The sequence below is a fragment of the Bolinopsis microptera genome, chromosome 1 (genome assembly GCF_026151205.1).
Source record: "Bolinopsis microptera isolate Bmic1 chromosome 1, MBARI_Bmic_1.0, whole genome shotgun sequence".
Taxonomy (NCBI): domain Eukaryota; kingdom Metazoa; phylum Ctenophora; class Tentaculata; order Lobata; family Bolinopsidae; genus Bolinopsis; species Bolinopsis microptera.
In genome coordinates, this window is record NC_087072.1 from 471,580 (window position 1) to 487,244 (window position 15,665).

General features: G+C 40.4%; 5 protein-coding genes across 6 annotated transcripts in view; 3 read left to right on the plus strand and 2 right to left on the minus strand.

Annotated features, from left to right (window-relative positions):
* LOC134826030 (uncharacterized) overlaps positions 1-10,662 on the minus strand; it is a 32,341-nt gene extending 21,679 nt beyond the window's left edge. For both annotated transcript variants that reach the window (XR_010161649.1, XM_063838292.1), the window contains exons 1-2: positions 10,548-10,662; positions 7,940-8,244 (exon numbers count right to left, since the gene is read on the minus strand). Coding sequence is in view for 1 of the 2 variants with exons in the window: in XM_063838292.1 (XP_063694362.1) it covers positions 7,940-8,244; positions 10,548-10,600 (358 nt within the window). In the remaining variant the exon portion in view is untranslated. The remainder of the gene's footprint in view (positions 1-7,939; positions 8,245-10,547) is intronic.
* The window catches only part of LOC134816918 (transcription activator BRG1-like), a 762,051-nt gene that overhangs the window by 431,959 nt on the left and 314,427 nt on the right, over positions 1-15,665 (plus strand). The gene's annotated exons all lie outside the window — the stretch shown is intronic.
* LOC134815964 (coiled-coil domain-containing protein 141-like) overlaps positions 1-15,665 on the plus strand; it is a 59,899-nt gene that overhangs the window by 40,252 nt on the left and 3,982 nt on the right. Inside the window, exons 2-7 of the mRNA XM_063824604.1 lie at positions 13,963-14,155; positions 14,269-14,370; positions 14,481-14,620; positions 14,736-14,973; positions 15,244-15,396; positions 15,498-15,647. Coding sequence (XP_063680674.1) covers positions 13,988-14,155; positions 14,269-14,370; positions 14,481-14,620; positions 14,736-14,973; positions 15,244-15,396; positions 15,498-15,647 — 951 coding nt within the window. The 5' untranslated portion in view covers positions 13,963-13,987. The remainder of the gene's footprint in view (positions 1-13,962; positions 14,156-14,268; positions 14,371-14,480; positions 14,621-14,735; positions 14,974-15,243; positions 15,397-15,497; positions 15,648-15,665) is intronic.
* On the plus strand, positions 3,403-7,397 carry LOC134821750 (uncharacterized). Its single transcript, XM_063832498.1, has 4 exons — positions 3,403-3,569; positions 6,124-6,199; positions 6,551-6,705; positions 6,994-7,397. Exons 1-4 carry the CDS (start codon positions 3,422-3,424, stop codon positions 7,113-7,115), a joined length of 501 nt encoding a protein of 166 aa, XP_063688568.1. The 5' UTR covers positions 3,403-3,421; the 3' UTR covers positions 7,116-7,397.
* Positions 10,863-13,254, minus strand: LOC134820916 (uncharacterized). Its single transcript, XM_063831574.1, has 4 exons — positions 13,200-13,254; positions 12,718-12,887; positions 12,455-12,632; positions 10,863-11,712 (listed from the first exon to the last, which is right to left on the minus strand). The coding sequence occupies exons 1-4, from the start codon at positions 13,244-13,246 to the stop codon at positions 11,478-11,480; spliced, it is 630 nt and encodes a 209-aa protein (XP_063687644.1). The 5' UTR covers positions 13,247-13,254; the 3' UTR covers positions 10,863-11,477.

Genomic DNA, 15,665 nt, shown 5'->3' on the forward strand with positions numbered 1-15,665 from the left:
TGTTTTGGTTTTTCAAACTCCGCACCGTAGTGAAACAAAGCACAATAGTTCCCGATTAAGGGCACAATTGTACCTTTATAACATGCATGCGCACTTCACTCGATTTCTTTGCCAGTCTGGTAATCTAACTATTCAATGATGAACCTCTCATTATTAGGGCAGTGTTTTATATCAACAGTATAGTTTTAATAATGCCCCTTTACTTGACAATACACAAGTTGAAAGATATACAAATAAACAAGTCGTGATGCCGTCACAAGTTTACTGCTTTTTGTTAACAATGTTATTTTGACTAATTAGATCGTGGTAGCGCCTGTGTGGCTAAATGTAATTTGCACCGTAATTATAAAGTTTCTGCAGAGGAAGATTGGAAATCTTTGTCAGTACTTCAGATCGTTGATCTTGAGCAGAATAAATTCAATTATAATATAATGTCACCTCAATTTATCGAGGACCGGAATTTTTCAAATAACTCCGCAACCCAAAAGTTCTTAACTTTCGTTTGATGACGAAATTGTTGCGCGTATATAAACCCAAGTACAAATTTCGAGGAGAGCTTACATATTATGAACAGTCACTAACTGGTAAACAGCAGTGACTGATCTTTAAGCAGCATTATTTTTGTCACAACATTTCTACACGTATAAGGTAGTTTTTAAAAATTTCTTATCGGGAGAAATGTTGTGTCTTAAATGCTACTTTACTAATTTTCAGACGCATTTATTCGGAATACAATAGTTTGCAACCACGCTTATGAATTTTACGTTCATATTTAATTATTTTGCCTTGTAAGATTTCATATTTAAATTAATATTTATTTTCCTGTAATTCATTCTATTGTTAACAAACTTGGAGCCAACTGGGAGCCGATCGGACATTTGGTTCGTTCACTGATCCGGTCTGCTTTCATTTTCAATATCTTGCTCTGTCGAACTTGTTTATTGAACAATCAGGAGTTGAACAATCAGGAGTTGCTAAAAAAAAGCTGTCACAATTATATTGACAAGAATGTAAAATTTCATCTATCAACCGTAACTGTAACTGTAAGTGCCACACTGTGGTCCACACTGACACACTAGAAGTATCCCAGTTTGTTTTAGTTATCATAGGATTTGATGACTATTATAGAGTTCAACTAATCTTGCTATATATAAAGCGAGACGATATATATCCGTACCATTTTACTGACACCACGGCATCAACTTTAACACGATTTTCCGCAAAAACCGTAAGGGGTCGTTTACATATTACGTAATCAATATTTTAGCAAATTTTACCCCCCTCCCCCCTTCCGTAATCAACCGTAATCAAGACCCAACCCCCCCCCCCTCCTGACAGCAATATGACGTAATCATGGCCTGACCCCCCCCCCCCCCCCCCTTGACTTTTTTCCTAGAAAAAACTTTTCGCTACGTTTCATGATCATGCTATCATGATGAGCCGAAATCATTGTTATGATATCCGGCCAAGCACCTTCTAAAATACTTACTATTATAGCCGGATATTCGATCAATTTCTAAATTTTATCACTATCAGAGTGAAATTGAGTGGAATTTGAATTAAAATATTGTCAAATTGTTATTATTCTAGAGGGTAAAAAAGAAAATTTTGATTACGTAATCAACGGCCGAACCCCCCCCCCCCCCCCCCGTAATCAACCGTAAGCATTTGGAAACCCCCTCCCCCCTCGGCTGATTACGTAATATGTGAACGACCCCTAATGAAGGAGTAGTCAGAAATTCCCCGGACAAAGTTGATAAGGTTGTCTACTACCAAATTTCTGACGATAGTAGCTCCGACTGTTCTGATTTAGAAGTAATTTTTGATTAATTTATTTTGAAATATTTGTTTTATTGGTTTCCTAAATGTCTAAATTTGACAAAATAAGACGAAAGTTTTGTAAGCAATTGACGAAATTTTTCGGACGAAATATTTCGGAATAGCTTTTTTCGCGACGAAATTTTTTGCATCTAAGGTATTATAGATTCGTCCGGGTTTTTGAGTGAGAATTCGCGGGAAGAGCCGGGATATCAAATAGAGCGATAGACACCCACGCAGAATCTCTCTATAGCACATTTTCCACTTGTCAAGCCTATCTAATTAAATTTAATCCATTCCGTTAATTATTGACAGTGGCTCCTGTAAGATGTGTAATGTGATACGTGCGCATGATACAATATAGTGTGTAATATATAGAGCACCACTGTTATTTGTTTTGAAACTTCCCGCCAGCTAGTCTGAGGTGACTCCCGGACTCATCTATAAATACAGATCATTTTATTTCAATGAAAATTCGCCGAATGACTTTTCATGCCTTGACAAGTGTACCGAGTGTAAACAAAATTAGGGACACCGAAACACCACACAATGGTGTGATAAAAATTAGTTTATTTCGTGTGATAAAATTTAGTAAAATTCGTGTAGTCAGTGTAGCTTACGTTGCAATTATCGAGCTCTCTTATCTTTTGTTACTTGTGACAAGTTCAGTTTGCTGCTACCGTGTAGTTAGCCTTTGCGTGTGTACTTGCACATTATTATACAAGCACACCATGGAGGATGATCTGAATTTGACCCGATCTCAGGAGAAATCAAGGATTGTTGCGGAATGCGGCTAGGTAGCAGAATAGCATATACATTATACATACATGATACATACATGATACACGTCATGTGTAAATACACCTGATTTTAATTGTCCATAACAAGTTTTCTGTTGGTTTTTTTTGAACCGACAAGATTACCATCAGATATAAACCATTATATTTCACATATCTTCCTAAATTTGGTTTACAGCGATTAATCTAGTTCCTACGAGCAATTCAAGAGAGGTCACCTCATAGAACTTGAATGTAGCACGATCAGTGTTCAATTTGTTTACTTTCGTAATGTACGGTCTTTGTACTCTAACGCTCGCAAATGTGCGCTTTCTTGAATAACGTGTATACCCTGTATAGTAATGTGTAGACACGAACCTAACATATGCATACGTACCCCGGCCCGTAGATAAACAGTCCTTCTTCAAATTTTCGCTTTTGTTGTTGACTGTGTTTTTAGGGTATAGTAGTAGCTCAAACTTTGTAATTATGAAAATACTAAATATATTAGTTTATCTTCATTCCCTTATTCGCTATATCACTGCAACAACTCTTTACTAGTTAAACACTGAAGAAGCTAAGCAGATTTGTCTAATACATGCCTCTAGCTAGGATAAAAGCATGTACAAATCTCCTGTAACAAGTTTCTACATTGCAGTGGATTATCATTACACATTCTAATTATTGTGTGGTGCATTTGAGCAGCAAATTAGCTGTTTGGATGGCAATTTGTTAATGTATAAATAGCTGAAGTTTTGATAAGTTTAATTGCTATTCAAGTTTTAACCACTCTACCCCCAATAGCTGATCCAAGACACCAAGGTAAGATGAACTCTCTACTTCTTTTACTTGCACTCTTCACTATTGGTTACGGTTTTCAGTGCCCTAAATGCGTTACTAACGACTACTCTAATGTGAGCGGTTTTTCGGAGGAGATGAAGACCCTTATTGAGTCAACTCAAGCTGCATCTGGAGGTAAGTGTAGCCTAGTAACCAGTAGCCTAGTAACCAGTAGCAAAGTAACCAGTAGCATGGTAACCAGTTAGTAACCAGTAGCCAATAAGCCTAGAAACCAGTAACCTAGTAACCAGTAGCCTAGTAGCCAGAAGTCTAGTAACCAGAGGCCTAGTAACCAGTAGCCTAGTAACCAGTAACCTAGTACCCAGTAGCCTAGTAACCAGTAGCCTAGACCCTAGTAACCAGTAGCCTAGGCCTAGTAATCAGTAACCTAGTAACCAGTAGCCTAGTAGCCTAGTAACCAGTAGCCTAGTAACCAGCAGCTGTAGGTAAGTGTCATCTCGTATTCAATTCTTTTCAACTTTTTTGCTTCGTATGAGTGAAGTTGTCATGATTTCTTATCGACCATCAATTTTCCGGCCTTTTGTTTTTCATGCTTTTACTGTTTCCTCATTCATGAAATTTGTTAAATCGTGCAAATCGTGTAAAATATTTTTAAAGATCTGTAATGATTTCTGCTTATTTGATTCAGTAATGATAGTACGAGTGTGTCTAAAGGGAGTTCTGTAATGTGTCTGGAGGGAGTTCTGTAATGTGTCTGGAGGGGGTTCTGTAATGTGTCTGGAGGGGGTTCTGTAATGTGTCTGGAGGGGGTTCTGTAATGTGTCTAGAGGGGGTCCGGGTTCTGTAATGTGTATGGAGGGGTTCTGTAATGTGTCTGGAGGGGGTTCTGTAATGTGTCTGGAGGGGGTTCTGTAATGTGTCTGGAGGGGGTTCTGTAATGTGTCTAGAGGGGGTTCTGTAATGTGTCTGGAGGGGGTTTTGTAATGTGTCTGGAGGGGGTTCTGTAATGTGTCTGGAGGGGGTTCTGTAATGTGTCTGGAGGGGGTTCTGTAATGTGTCTAGAGGGGGTTCTGTAATGTGTCTAGAGGGGGTTCTGTAATGTGTCTAGAGGGGGTTCTGTAATGTGTCTGGAGGGGGTTCTGTAATGTGTCTGGAGGGGGTTCTGTAATGTGTCTAGAGGGGGTTCTGGAATGTGTCTGGAGGGGGTTCTGTAATGTGTCTGGAGGGGGTTCTGTAATGTGTCTGGAGGGGGTTCTGTAATGTGTCTGGAGGGGGTTCTGTAATGTGTCTGGAGGGGGTTCTGTAATGTGTCTAGAGGGGGTTCTGTAATGTGTCTAGAGGGGTTCTGTAATGTGTCTGGAGGGGGTTCTGTAATGTGTCTGGAGGGGGTTCTGTAATGTGTCTGGAGGGAGTTCTGTAATGTGTCTGGAGGGGGTTCTGTAATGTGTCTGGAGGGGGTTCTGTAATGTGTCTGGAGGGGGTTCTGTAATGTGTCTAGAGGGGGTTCTGTAATGTGTCTGGAGGGGGATCTGTAATGTGTCTGGAGGGGGTTCTGTAATGTGTCTGGAGGGGGTTCTGTAATGTGTCTAGAGGGGGTCCGGGTTCTGTAATGTGTATGGAGGGGTTCTGTAATGTATCTGGAGGGGGTTCTGTAATGTGTCTAGAGGGGGTTCTGTAACGTGTCTGGAGGGGGTTCTGTAATGTGTCTGGAGGGGGTTCTGTAATGTGTCTGGAGGGGTTCTGTAATGTGTAATGTGTCTGGAGGGGTTCTGTAATGTGTCTAAAGGGGTTCTGTAATGTGTCTGGAGGGGGTTCTGTAATGTGTCTGGAGGGGGTTCTGTAATGTGTCTGGAGGGGGTTCTGTAATGTGTCTGGAGGGGGTTCTGTAATGTGTCTAGAGGGGGTTCTGTAATGTGTATGGAGGGGGTTCTGTAATGTGTCTAGAGGGGGTTCTGTAATGTGTATGGAGGGGTTCTGTAATGTGTCTGGAGGGGGTTCTGTAATGTGTCTGGAGGGGGTTCTGTAATGTGTCTAGAGGGGTTCTGTAATGTGTCTGGAGGGGGTTCTGTAATGTGTCTGGAGGGGGTTCTGTAATGTGTCTAGAGGGGGTTCTGTAATGTGTCTAGAGAGGGTTCTGTAATGTGTATGGAGGGGTTCTGTAATGTGTCTAGAGGGGGTTCTGTTATGTGTCTAGAGGGGGTTTTGTAATGTGTCTGGAGGGGGTTCTGTAATGTGTCTGGAGGGGGTTCTGTAATGTGTCTGGAGGGGGTTCTGTAATGTGTCTGGAGGGGGTTCTGTAATGTGTCTAGAGGGGGTTCTGTAATGTGTCTGGAGGGGGTTCTGTAATGTGTCTAGAGGGGTTCTGTAATGTGTCTAGAGGGGGTTCTGTAATGTGTCTGGAGGGGGTTCTGTAATGTGTCTGGAGGGGGTTCTGTAATGTGTCTAGAGGGGGTTCTGTAATGTGTCTGGAGGGGGTTCTGTAATGTGTCTGGAGGGGGTTCTGTAATGTGTCTGGAGGGGGTTCTGTAATGTGTCTGGAGGGGGTTCTGTAATGTGTCTAGAGGGGGTTCTGTAATGTGTCTGGAGGGGGTTCTGTTATGTGTCTAGAGGGGGTTCTGTAATGTGTCTGGAGGGGGTTCTGTAACGTGTCTGGAGGGGGTTCTGTAATGTGTCTGGAGGGGGTTCTGTAATGTGTCTGGAGGGGTTCTGTAATGTGATTCCCTTTCAGCTGACTGTGATGCCCCGGAGATGGCAACGTGTGAGGATAACGACATGGAGTGTGTGACACTATCAACGAAAGTCAGGTACTTTCTGATAAATACAGTAACCAGTAACCTAGTTACCAAGAAATCGGTAACCTAGTAACCACTAACCTAGTAACTTAGTAACCAGAAACCTAGTAACCAGGAACCTATTGAATCCCCATGGTTGCCCATGAGAAGGAACCTAGTAACTAGTAGTCTAGTTACCAGTAGCCTAGTAACGAATAGCCTAGTAACCATGAACCAAGTAACCGGTGCACAGTAGCATAGTAACCAGTAATACCACACTGATCAATTCAATAACCCTGCAATATTTGAAACACCTGATTGTCAAAATGCTTAATGTAATTTGATAATTTAAATTAAATTTAACACTGAAATCAAATTCTACAGCTACGAAGTGAGCTCTGAGAATGTGGAGATGGAGAATGTTTCACATCTTCAGAAGGAATGCGTGGCTCGCTCGGCAACATGTTCTGACATGCAGACTGGGTTTGACTATGTCAACCAGATGCTGGAGGGAGCCATGGTTATGAAACTGCAATATTGTGAGTTTTTAATTACTAACAATAGTTCAAACAATAGTTCAAATGTCACTGATAACTATCCCGGGTTGGGTCTGAAAGTGATGATATCACCATAAAAAAGAAAACCGCAATAGGTTTTATAATTGTTTCTGAGTTAAACCATTCTGTACTATATTAGTCTATAGTAAAACCCCGGTTTACCACACACCCCCGATTTACCGCAAACCCCGATTTACCGCTGCTTTTTCCTTTCTTCCATACTGTAGTAGTTAGTGCTCCTCAATATTTCTCAATTTATAACTCTTTCAGGTAATATCCAGTTTGAGCCTAATAATAGGTATACTAACACTGAGTCTGACACTGAGTCTCACGCTGTCTCGTTCTCCTTTTCACTGGCTGCAGCTCTACCTCTACTCGCCCTACTACTTTAGAGACTATTACTAGTCAATGAGTTATTACCTAGTAACCTAGTAACAGAGTAACCAGTAGCCTAGTAACCAGTAACCAGTTTCGTTAAAGATTTTGGATTTTAATTTCGATCTTATAGAATAACAAAGTTGAATGTTTGGGCGATTGTTAACTAGCCGCATAGAATATATTGAATGTTAATTATTTCATCTTATTTATCAGCTTGACTGTTGACCGAATTATTTTCTCAATATTTTGGATATTACTTCTGATGAAGCTGTGATCATTTCTAACTTTCTAATTAAGTCGTTGTGTTTATTTGTTAATATAATAACTCAAGGTATTAACTCCAACCTAGCATAATATTAAGACAATTAACCGCGAAATAATATAACAGTAATATTAGTAATATTAGTAATATCAGTAATATTAATAACATTAGTAACATTAGTAATATTAATAACATTAGTTATATTGGTAACATTAGTATTATTAGTAATATTAGTAACATTAGTAATATTAGTAACATTAGTAATATTAGTAACATTAGTAATATTAGTAATATTCAGTAATATTCAGTTATATTCAGTAATATTCAGTAATATAAGTGTAATTAGTAATATCAGTAATATTAATAACATTTGTAACATTAGTAATATAAGTAACATTAGTAATATTGGTAACATTAGTAATATTAGTAACATTAGTAACATTAGTAATATTAGTAACATTAGTAATATTAGTAATATTCAGTAATATTCAGTAATATTCAGTAATATTCAGTAATATTCAGTAATATAAGTGTAATTAGTAATAATAGTAATATAACTAACTGAGCGTGTCTGACCTGACTGAAAGCAGCAAGAAGGCTGGTCTCCACACCTCCCCTGCTCCGAATAAACACCAGCTAAGAAGTTCCAGCACTTCTCCTCGTCCCCCACGGCCCCTAACGGCCCCGGACTCTTCTCCGGGGGGTGCTGGTTCCAGGTAGTCGGGTCCGGTCTCTGGGTAGGGGTGTCCGGGGCCTTCTCCGTCACTACTGATACAGTCGCAGTGGGGGAGGTGGTGTTTTTAGCTTGTGTCCAGGGTGTACTGGTTACTAGGTTACCAGGTGTACTGGAGGGCGACGCTTCAAATCCTGTGCTCAATTCCCTGACGGTGAAAACACTTAATCATAGATTAGGTTTCATATCTTATCCGTAAACTAACACCATACCATTTAGACTAACAACATACCATTACACTAACAACATACCATTAGACTAACACCATACCATTAGACTAACAACATACCATTAGACTAACAACATACCACTAGACTAACAACATACCACTAGACTAACACCATACCATTACAGGCACGTAGCCAGGGGGGGGGGGGGGCACACTGCTGCCATGGGCCCGACCATGCCAACTGTCCGTTAAAGTGAGATAATTAGCAAATTCTTAACTCAGAAATCCTCACTACAAGACAATTTCCCTAAAAGATCTGACAGCACCATCTAACTATGTAATACCACTCACACACTGTTCTTGTTTCAATATGAGCTTTATTTCTCTTCGGTGGCACCTCTCTGACTATTGAAGCAGAGACCTTCGTCACCGAAACCTAGAAGACTAACAAAGTATATTGTATAATCTATCTTGAACGAAGGGACACGCAGGGCTCTGTGGTCAGAATATAACTCTTACCATAAAAGACGTTGCCAATGTTAAATTGTTATGCTCAATGCTCATGTTATGCGCATAATATTTGTGGGCAGAGCATACCCATTGTTAACGAGCACCAACAACCCCTGCTTCAACAGCTCAGTAATGATCTAGTTTTTAATACTAGTACTACTAACATAATAGAATCTGTCCCAGTCTACTAAAAGTAAAAATAGCGTCCCTTTTCTCGGGGGCCTCCATATTATCAGCTCAGCAGCTATTGTCCAATATTGCAGGACCATCTAACTCGTTACTCCTTAACCTTAGGAGAGGTAGTATCTGAGAAGAGGTTGGGTCTGGGGCCAGGGACCCAGTTAAGCGCAACCAAGCACCAGTTTTGTCGTTTACAGAGTTGTTTATGTGGCTCCGCATATTGTCCCCCATTTGGGAAAGTTTCGCTATAAGGGTCCTCCGCCGTAGGGTCCTCCGCCGTAGTGTACCATTTTTATAGCGTCGTTCAATGCGTGACATTAATTTTGATCGTATAGATAAATTGCTAAACGATATTTTTACAGAATGAGATTCAAGTTAGTCATATTTGTGGTCTTGCTTGTGGGATGTAATGGAATTAACACAGGTGAGGTTTCACCCCCCCCTCCCTTTCACCTTCTAATCAGGGGTTACAAAAACGTGTGTTCAAAAAGTCTGTTCTAGTATTGAGCTGAGATATTACAGCTTTGATTGTCTCAGAGTTTAGTATGTAGTTTATCATTACATAACATCATATTATTTCTCCAGGCCCTATTTTCACTCCGGTCACCCGAGATACCTTTATCTACGTGGACCTAGAGAAGGAGGATCTGTTGATAAGATCTGATGATACCAGCTGGGAGACCGGGGAAAGGGTTTTTGTCATGATCTTTGATGAGACAAATTACAAGAAAATCAGTGCTTTCGCTCTTCTCTTCAGCGGAAATGAATACACGTATCGTGTAGGGATGTGCTCAGACTGGTCAATGCCGTGGCAAAGCTTCTCGGGTAATATTCCAGAGGAGCAGAATAAAACTTGGAGAATATCAGAAAGATCAGACAGTCTGGTAGTTTCATGCAACAATGTTCAAGTTGCGGAGTATAAATTCTCCCACGGTGCTATGGGTCAATGTGCTGCACAGTGGGGTCTGGATGCAGCTAGGATCAAATTTCCAAGTTATCATACAGCTTCTGTTAGTTACGCTGTCGAACCGAGAATTGATACCGGTAAGCTCTTGATTTGAAAGATTTACACAATCATATGTAAATGTACACTATCCCTAAATAAGCCATGACAACCCATGACCCTTGACCCCTTTTTTAATCCTAACATATTACATAAGTAATACCTCCCCCCCCCCCCTATTCCTTCAATTACTATTTATCACTTAACTCCGATATCAATTGACGATTATCAGATCAATAATCCTGGAGAATTTTGAATTAAGAACGTTTTTTTAGAGAGGCTGGGCCTGGGTGGCCCACGAGAGGATAGCATGTGGATGCTTTGCCTACCTCTGGGGTGTGGCAGTCCTATGGGAGGATGCAGGTCGCAGGAGGAATCAGAATGTGTAATATGGATGATGGTAAGTGTTGTAAGATGTGTCGTGTATGAACGCTTATGGGACATACACCCAGGCACGTAGCCAAGGGGGGGGGGGGGGGGGCCAAGGGGTATTATAAAAAAAATCCTGGCTACGTCCCTGTACCAGACTAACAACATACCACTACACTAACAACATACCATTCGACTAACAACATACCATTACACTTACCAGCAAATGCTGGACCACACTGCAAAAAACGTAAAGCTCATTTTAATCCTCATATCTGTCCTTCAAACCGCTGCCAGTGCGTCTGTTTTTAATATTTCTTGTTCTTTTTTAATATTTCTTGTTCTTTTTTAATATTTCTTGTTCTTAGACTTTGTCCCTTGCTTAAATCATAGTTATTTGTGAGAAAGATTTATTCTTAGTCGAGAAATTCAAATTATTGATTGTAATAAAAACATTACCAATCGATTGAATCTGGAAATTGGCAAGATCAAACTTCTAAGCAATTTCTTTTAATTCAGAATTGAAAACAAAATGTTAAGCTTCGAATTAAATAATATTGTAATAATGTGTCTTATCTACAGAAAACTATAAAATAATTTAACAGATTCCAAAATGTTCCTCGGCCTGATCCAAACATATATACAGTATATTATTTATACATAACAGTGAATCTTTTATAGTCAGGGGGCAACAAGCAGGGATAATTAATTGTTGAATAATATAAATAATTATATAGCAGAATCACAGAATATAGTGGTATATTTTATGATCATATAATTAGGATAGAAAACAAACTGTGTGAACTAAGTAGGTAGGTTACCAGGGTTACCAGCCAGTAACCAGGGAACTAAGTAGTAGGTTACCAGGGTTACCAGCCAGTAACCAGGGAACTAAGTAGGTAGGTTACCAGGGTTACCAGCCAGTAACCAGGGAACTAAGTAGTAGGTTACCAGGGTTACCAGCCAGTAACCAGGGAACTAAGTAGTAGGTTACCAGGGTTACCAGCCAGTAACCAGGGAACTAAGTAGTAGGTTACCAGGGTTACCAGCCAGTAACCAGGGAACTAAGTAGTAGGTTACCAGGGTTACCAGCCAGTAACCAGGGAACTAAGTAGTAGGTTACCAGGGTTACCAGCCAGTAACCAGGGAACTAAGTAGCGGTAGTGAAGGTAGGGTTAGTGACAGTGAACTGAACATTGCCGTTAGCTAACCCCGAGCTGCCCACCATCACACTCTTCTGTCCCATTCTCCTCAGCTTCCTATTCAGGACCAGGTAGGTTACCAGGGTTACCAGCCAGTAAGCAGGGATGGAGGTCAGGGAGATCCAATGTTGGTGGTGACAGTAGAACGACTTTCCGTACTGGTCAAACTTACACTCCGACGTCCTGAGATTAAGTAGCTTTTAATAGGGAGCTTATCACGATTTACACATGTATTTTGAAAGCTCCTGCTAAAAAACAAACTTTTCGTATCACTTATATGTTTTAAATAATCCCCCTCCAAGGGAGCTTTTCTTAGATAAGAGGTGGACTAACAACATATCATTACACAATGTACCAGAGGTAGATATACATTGTAATACAGAGTATCTTCGTTCTGTCCTTTCGTGGGCCTCTTAGATAAAGCCTTTCTTTTTAAAAGTAACTTATTGAGGAGTACTACCCACCAGTGCAGGGGGGGGGGCGCCAAATCGTCGTTTGAATGTGGGACAATTTTGAAAAACTGAACTAAGGTACTAGCAAAATTGCGCGTTTTGCTCCAGAAACACACTTTTTTAGAGATTTTACCGGCGTATCCTCTACAGTCTACATTTTCGGCGGGGTAGGAGCGCCAACAGGCAACGCTAGCTACTAATAAAGTAACTCACTTGTGACTACAGTAACTTACTTGTGACTACAGTAACTTACTTGTGACAACAGTAACTCACTTGTGACAACAGTAACTCACTTGTGACAACAGTAACTTACTTGTGACAACAGTAACTTACTTGTGACTACAGTAACTTACTTGTGACTACAGTAACTTACTTGTGACAACAGTAACTTACTTGTGACTACAGTAACTTACTTGTGACTACAGTAACTTACTTGTGACTACAGTAACTTACTTGTGACAACAGTAACTTACTTGTGACAACAGACTGCATCTTTAACGTTGCCACAGCAAAAGTGTTGCTTCTCACAGCACCCCCGGGTAAACTTGTCTCCAAGGAAACAAGTATCAGTTTCTGTGCGGTTAATCTTACAGAACTTAGATACATCTCCAACTGCCTCCCCTCCGGGCGATTCCGAACTTGTATGATTATCTGAAAGCATAGTATGTTATATATTTTTATTTACAAATAAAGTTGTGAAAAATAAAGTTGTGACAATATGTGAGAGATGAGTTACTTGTGGGAGATGAGGTTGGGGAAGAAGAGGTTGAGGAAGAAGTTGTAGTTGAGGAAGAAGAAGTTGAGGAAGAAGAAGTTGAGGAAGAAGTTGTAGTTGAAGAGGAAGATGTATTTGAAGAAGATGAAGCGTTAGTGAAAGGTATTGGAGTGGTCTGCATGATGAACAACCTGTGATAGTGAATGTTGTCAGTACTACTGCTGTAAAATGAATTGTGAAATCTAAGGATCTGGTTGAAAGTGAAGGGCAAGCATAGCCCATTTGTCTTCAACATCAGAGTGTTGTTTTCTCTACTACGATAGTAAGGAATGTGCTAATGTAACGATAGTAAGGAATGTGCTAATGTAACGATAGTAAGGATTGTGCTAATGTAACGATAGTAAGGATTGTGCTAATGTAACGATAGTAAGGAATGTGCTAATGTAACGATAGTAAGGATTGTGCTAATGTAACGATAGTAAGGAATGTGCTAATGTACTCACATGAGAGTGACGAGTGTGCAACACAGTGCTGCGTTCCTAACCGCCATTACCTTCCTTACAATGATAATGCTGTTAAAACCAAGCTAAATTGTTACGTCTTTTAATGAATTGTGATAAGGCTGAAGATGTAATTTACAATCATATAATGAATATCATAACTGTTAAGAAGATAAAATTGAGGTAGAATTGACGAAAGATTGACGAAGATTCTGCAGCATAAGACCTGGCATATTGTTTACAATTAGATTACATGATAACTCCGTTGCTTTACGCAACTACTACACTAGTAGCACCAACACATGTCCCCTGAAGTTACACAGAACGTGGTGATAGCTGCGATGTAGTTTGCGACAACTCTGCTTGCTTTCTCTCCTCATATAATCAGACAGAAAATAAAAGTACATTGAGCGAGCTTGTCACACTGTACTAGTCTCTCGGAATAATGTTCTGAAGATCTTGTTCTGATTGCATAAAGCAGATGCGAGTTGTACTGCAAGCAAGCAACACTGGTCACGTGGGCACCGTATGATACGTGCTTTCCAAAACTTTGCATGCTAGTGTTTCCAAATTACAGTTGCTATGGTTGATAATCACTGCTCTTGCAAAATCAATGTTAATTGTTGGCAATTTCATCGTTTTAAGCCTTGTTTCGACCAAATTTTAATTTGCCAAACGTTTTATTAGTAGCAGGAAGCTTTGTTCGACATTATCTGCCCGAAATTATGAAAAATGAATGTTTATTTTTTATTTAAACAAGCAAAACAGCCCGCAGTAGAGTCCCATGTAGCATGAATACGGACTCAAACTCGGTGGCGCTCTTCATCGAGCAGGATGGCAACCAATACAATGACCTGTGGCTTGCCATGGCTGTCATCTTCGGAGTCATGTTGGGATTCTTCCTCGGGGTTTTCATCCTTTTCATCATCAGGAGAAACTTCCCTGCCATGTACACCAAGGTAACATCAATAAAATTAATAAGATTGATAAGAGGTGCTCTTCACTTTAAAACCAATATCATCAAGACAAGTGGCTACAACTACTACAATGATAACAAATGATCTCTTAATAGGCGGACGCTCAAAGAATAGCAGAGTCGGGACTTCAGCCCGAGGAGATGGAGGAGATGGGGACCAAACAGGATCCTGACACCTACTCGGAGATTGTTCCGCCCGTGAGTCCTTGTGTATTACTAGCAGTACCACATTAAATGTAATCAAAATAGTTGCCCCTTAGTCATGTCATTTAAGAGAAGTTTCTCAACCTTTACCAATCACCTTCCAGGGAGTTGGTCCACAGCAAACGATTCTATCAGCAGACCCTAAGTCAAGACCTCTGTCCTGGGTAAGAAGACAGTCTACCATAGACCTGGGAGAGGAGGCTGACAATGACGGCATGATCGACGCTCTGGCTCAGGATTCTTGGTAAGTGGTACTGTCCCATATTAATATTCTATCAGTACAGAGACTACATTCACTGAACTTCCAACTCACGACGTTTGCTCTATACTAACGGTTATACTAACGGTTTACCCTTCAGTGTACAAATGCAGATGGCTACGATATCCCAAGAATTCACCAAGATCGTAAAGTACGAAGAAGACCTACAAAATCAGTACAGAATAATCTTCCTAAACCTCATCAACATCTACCTGGACAGCTTGGTGCAACAGAAGATGATCGAACCTGAGCATAAACAAGAAATGTCCGACGAGTTTAGTGCCCGATTGAGGGAAACCGAATCGGAGTGGAGAAGCAAAATAGCAGCTTCGATTCGCGTAAGAACCTTGCCCCTTTTGTATTCAACAGCGATTCGTCTTTGCTATTTACAGGGCCAGTTTGCAACTATATTCAGATCCGAAAACTACTCTGTCCTTTAGTAATGCAATTAACAAGTTTACCTGATTATGAAATATCATGGTTTCTAATCTGTATTTACTGGACGGCCACGGCCAAAACAATCAACACATAACCACATATAGCAACGCTATCTTATTAGACACGGTAACCTAACTAAGGCAATAAACTAAACGATCCAATAACGACAGGATTACGAGAGGATGACTGGAGACTCCCTTCAAGCAAACCACATCGAGGAGCTAAGGTACCAAGCTGCCATGGATCTGGAGACGGAAATGCTTGACATTCGGGAGAGTCTCAGACTACAGCTAACTGAGAAGACACCACTCAAAAACGAAGAGGTAGTTTCAGCTTCCTATATGATGACAAATTGTTTAGCTTTGACACATCACTTTTTGTACCATACTATCACAATCGTAAAATAATTGCTGTGATTTATCAGATCGAGTTTATGGAAGAAAAACTGGTTGAGAATCTCACAATGTTATGCGAAATTATCAACGGAGAATACGTGTCTGCGTCCAAGGCTCAAACAGGAAGATTTGAAGTTATGAAGAAAGCTGGCTGCCTACAGTTCCCTAGCGCCGTCTACGTAAGTACAACTTTGGAA

What these genes read in the sequence shown, in the direction of transcription:
- LOC134820916 (XM_063831574.1), bottom strand. Translation starts at nt 13,246, where the DNA reads ATGGCGGTTAGGAACGCAGCACTGTGTTGCACACTCGTCACTCTCAT. An exon ending in CCCAACCTCATCTCCCACAA is followed by an intron (nt 12,633 to 12,717) that starts GTAACTCATCTC and finishes CTATGCTTTCAG; the next exon opens with ATAATCATACAAGTTCGGAA. An exon ending in GATGCAGTCTGTTGTCACAA is followed by an intron (nt 11,713 to 12,454) that starts GTAAGTTACTGT and finishes ACTTAATCTCAG; the next exon opens with GACGTCGGAGTGTAAGTTTG.
- LOC134821750 (XM_063832498.1), top strand. Translation starts at nt 3,422, where the DNA reads ATGAACTCTCTACTTCTTTTACTTGCACTCTTCACTATTGGTTACGGT. An exon ending in AACTCAAGCTGCATCTGGAG is followed by an intron (nt 3,570 to 6,123) that starts GTAAGTGTAGCC and finishes ATTCCCTTTCAG; the next exon opens with CTGACTGTGATGCCCCGGAG. An exon ending in GGTTATGAAACTGCAATATT is followed by an intron (nt 6,706 to 6,993) that starts GTGAGTTTTTAA and finishes TAACTCTTTCAG; the next exon opens with GTAATATCCAGTTTGAGCCT.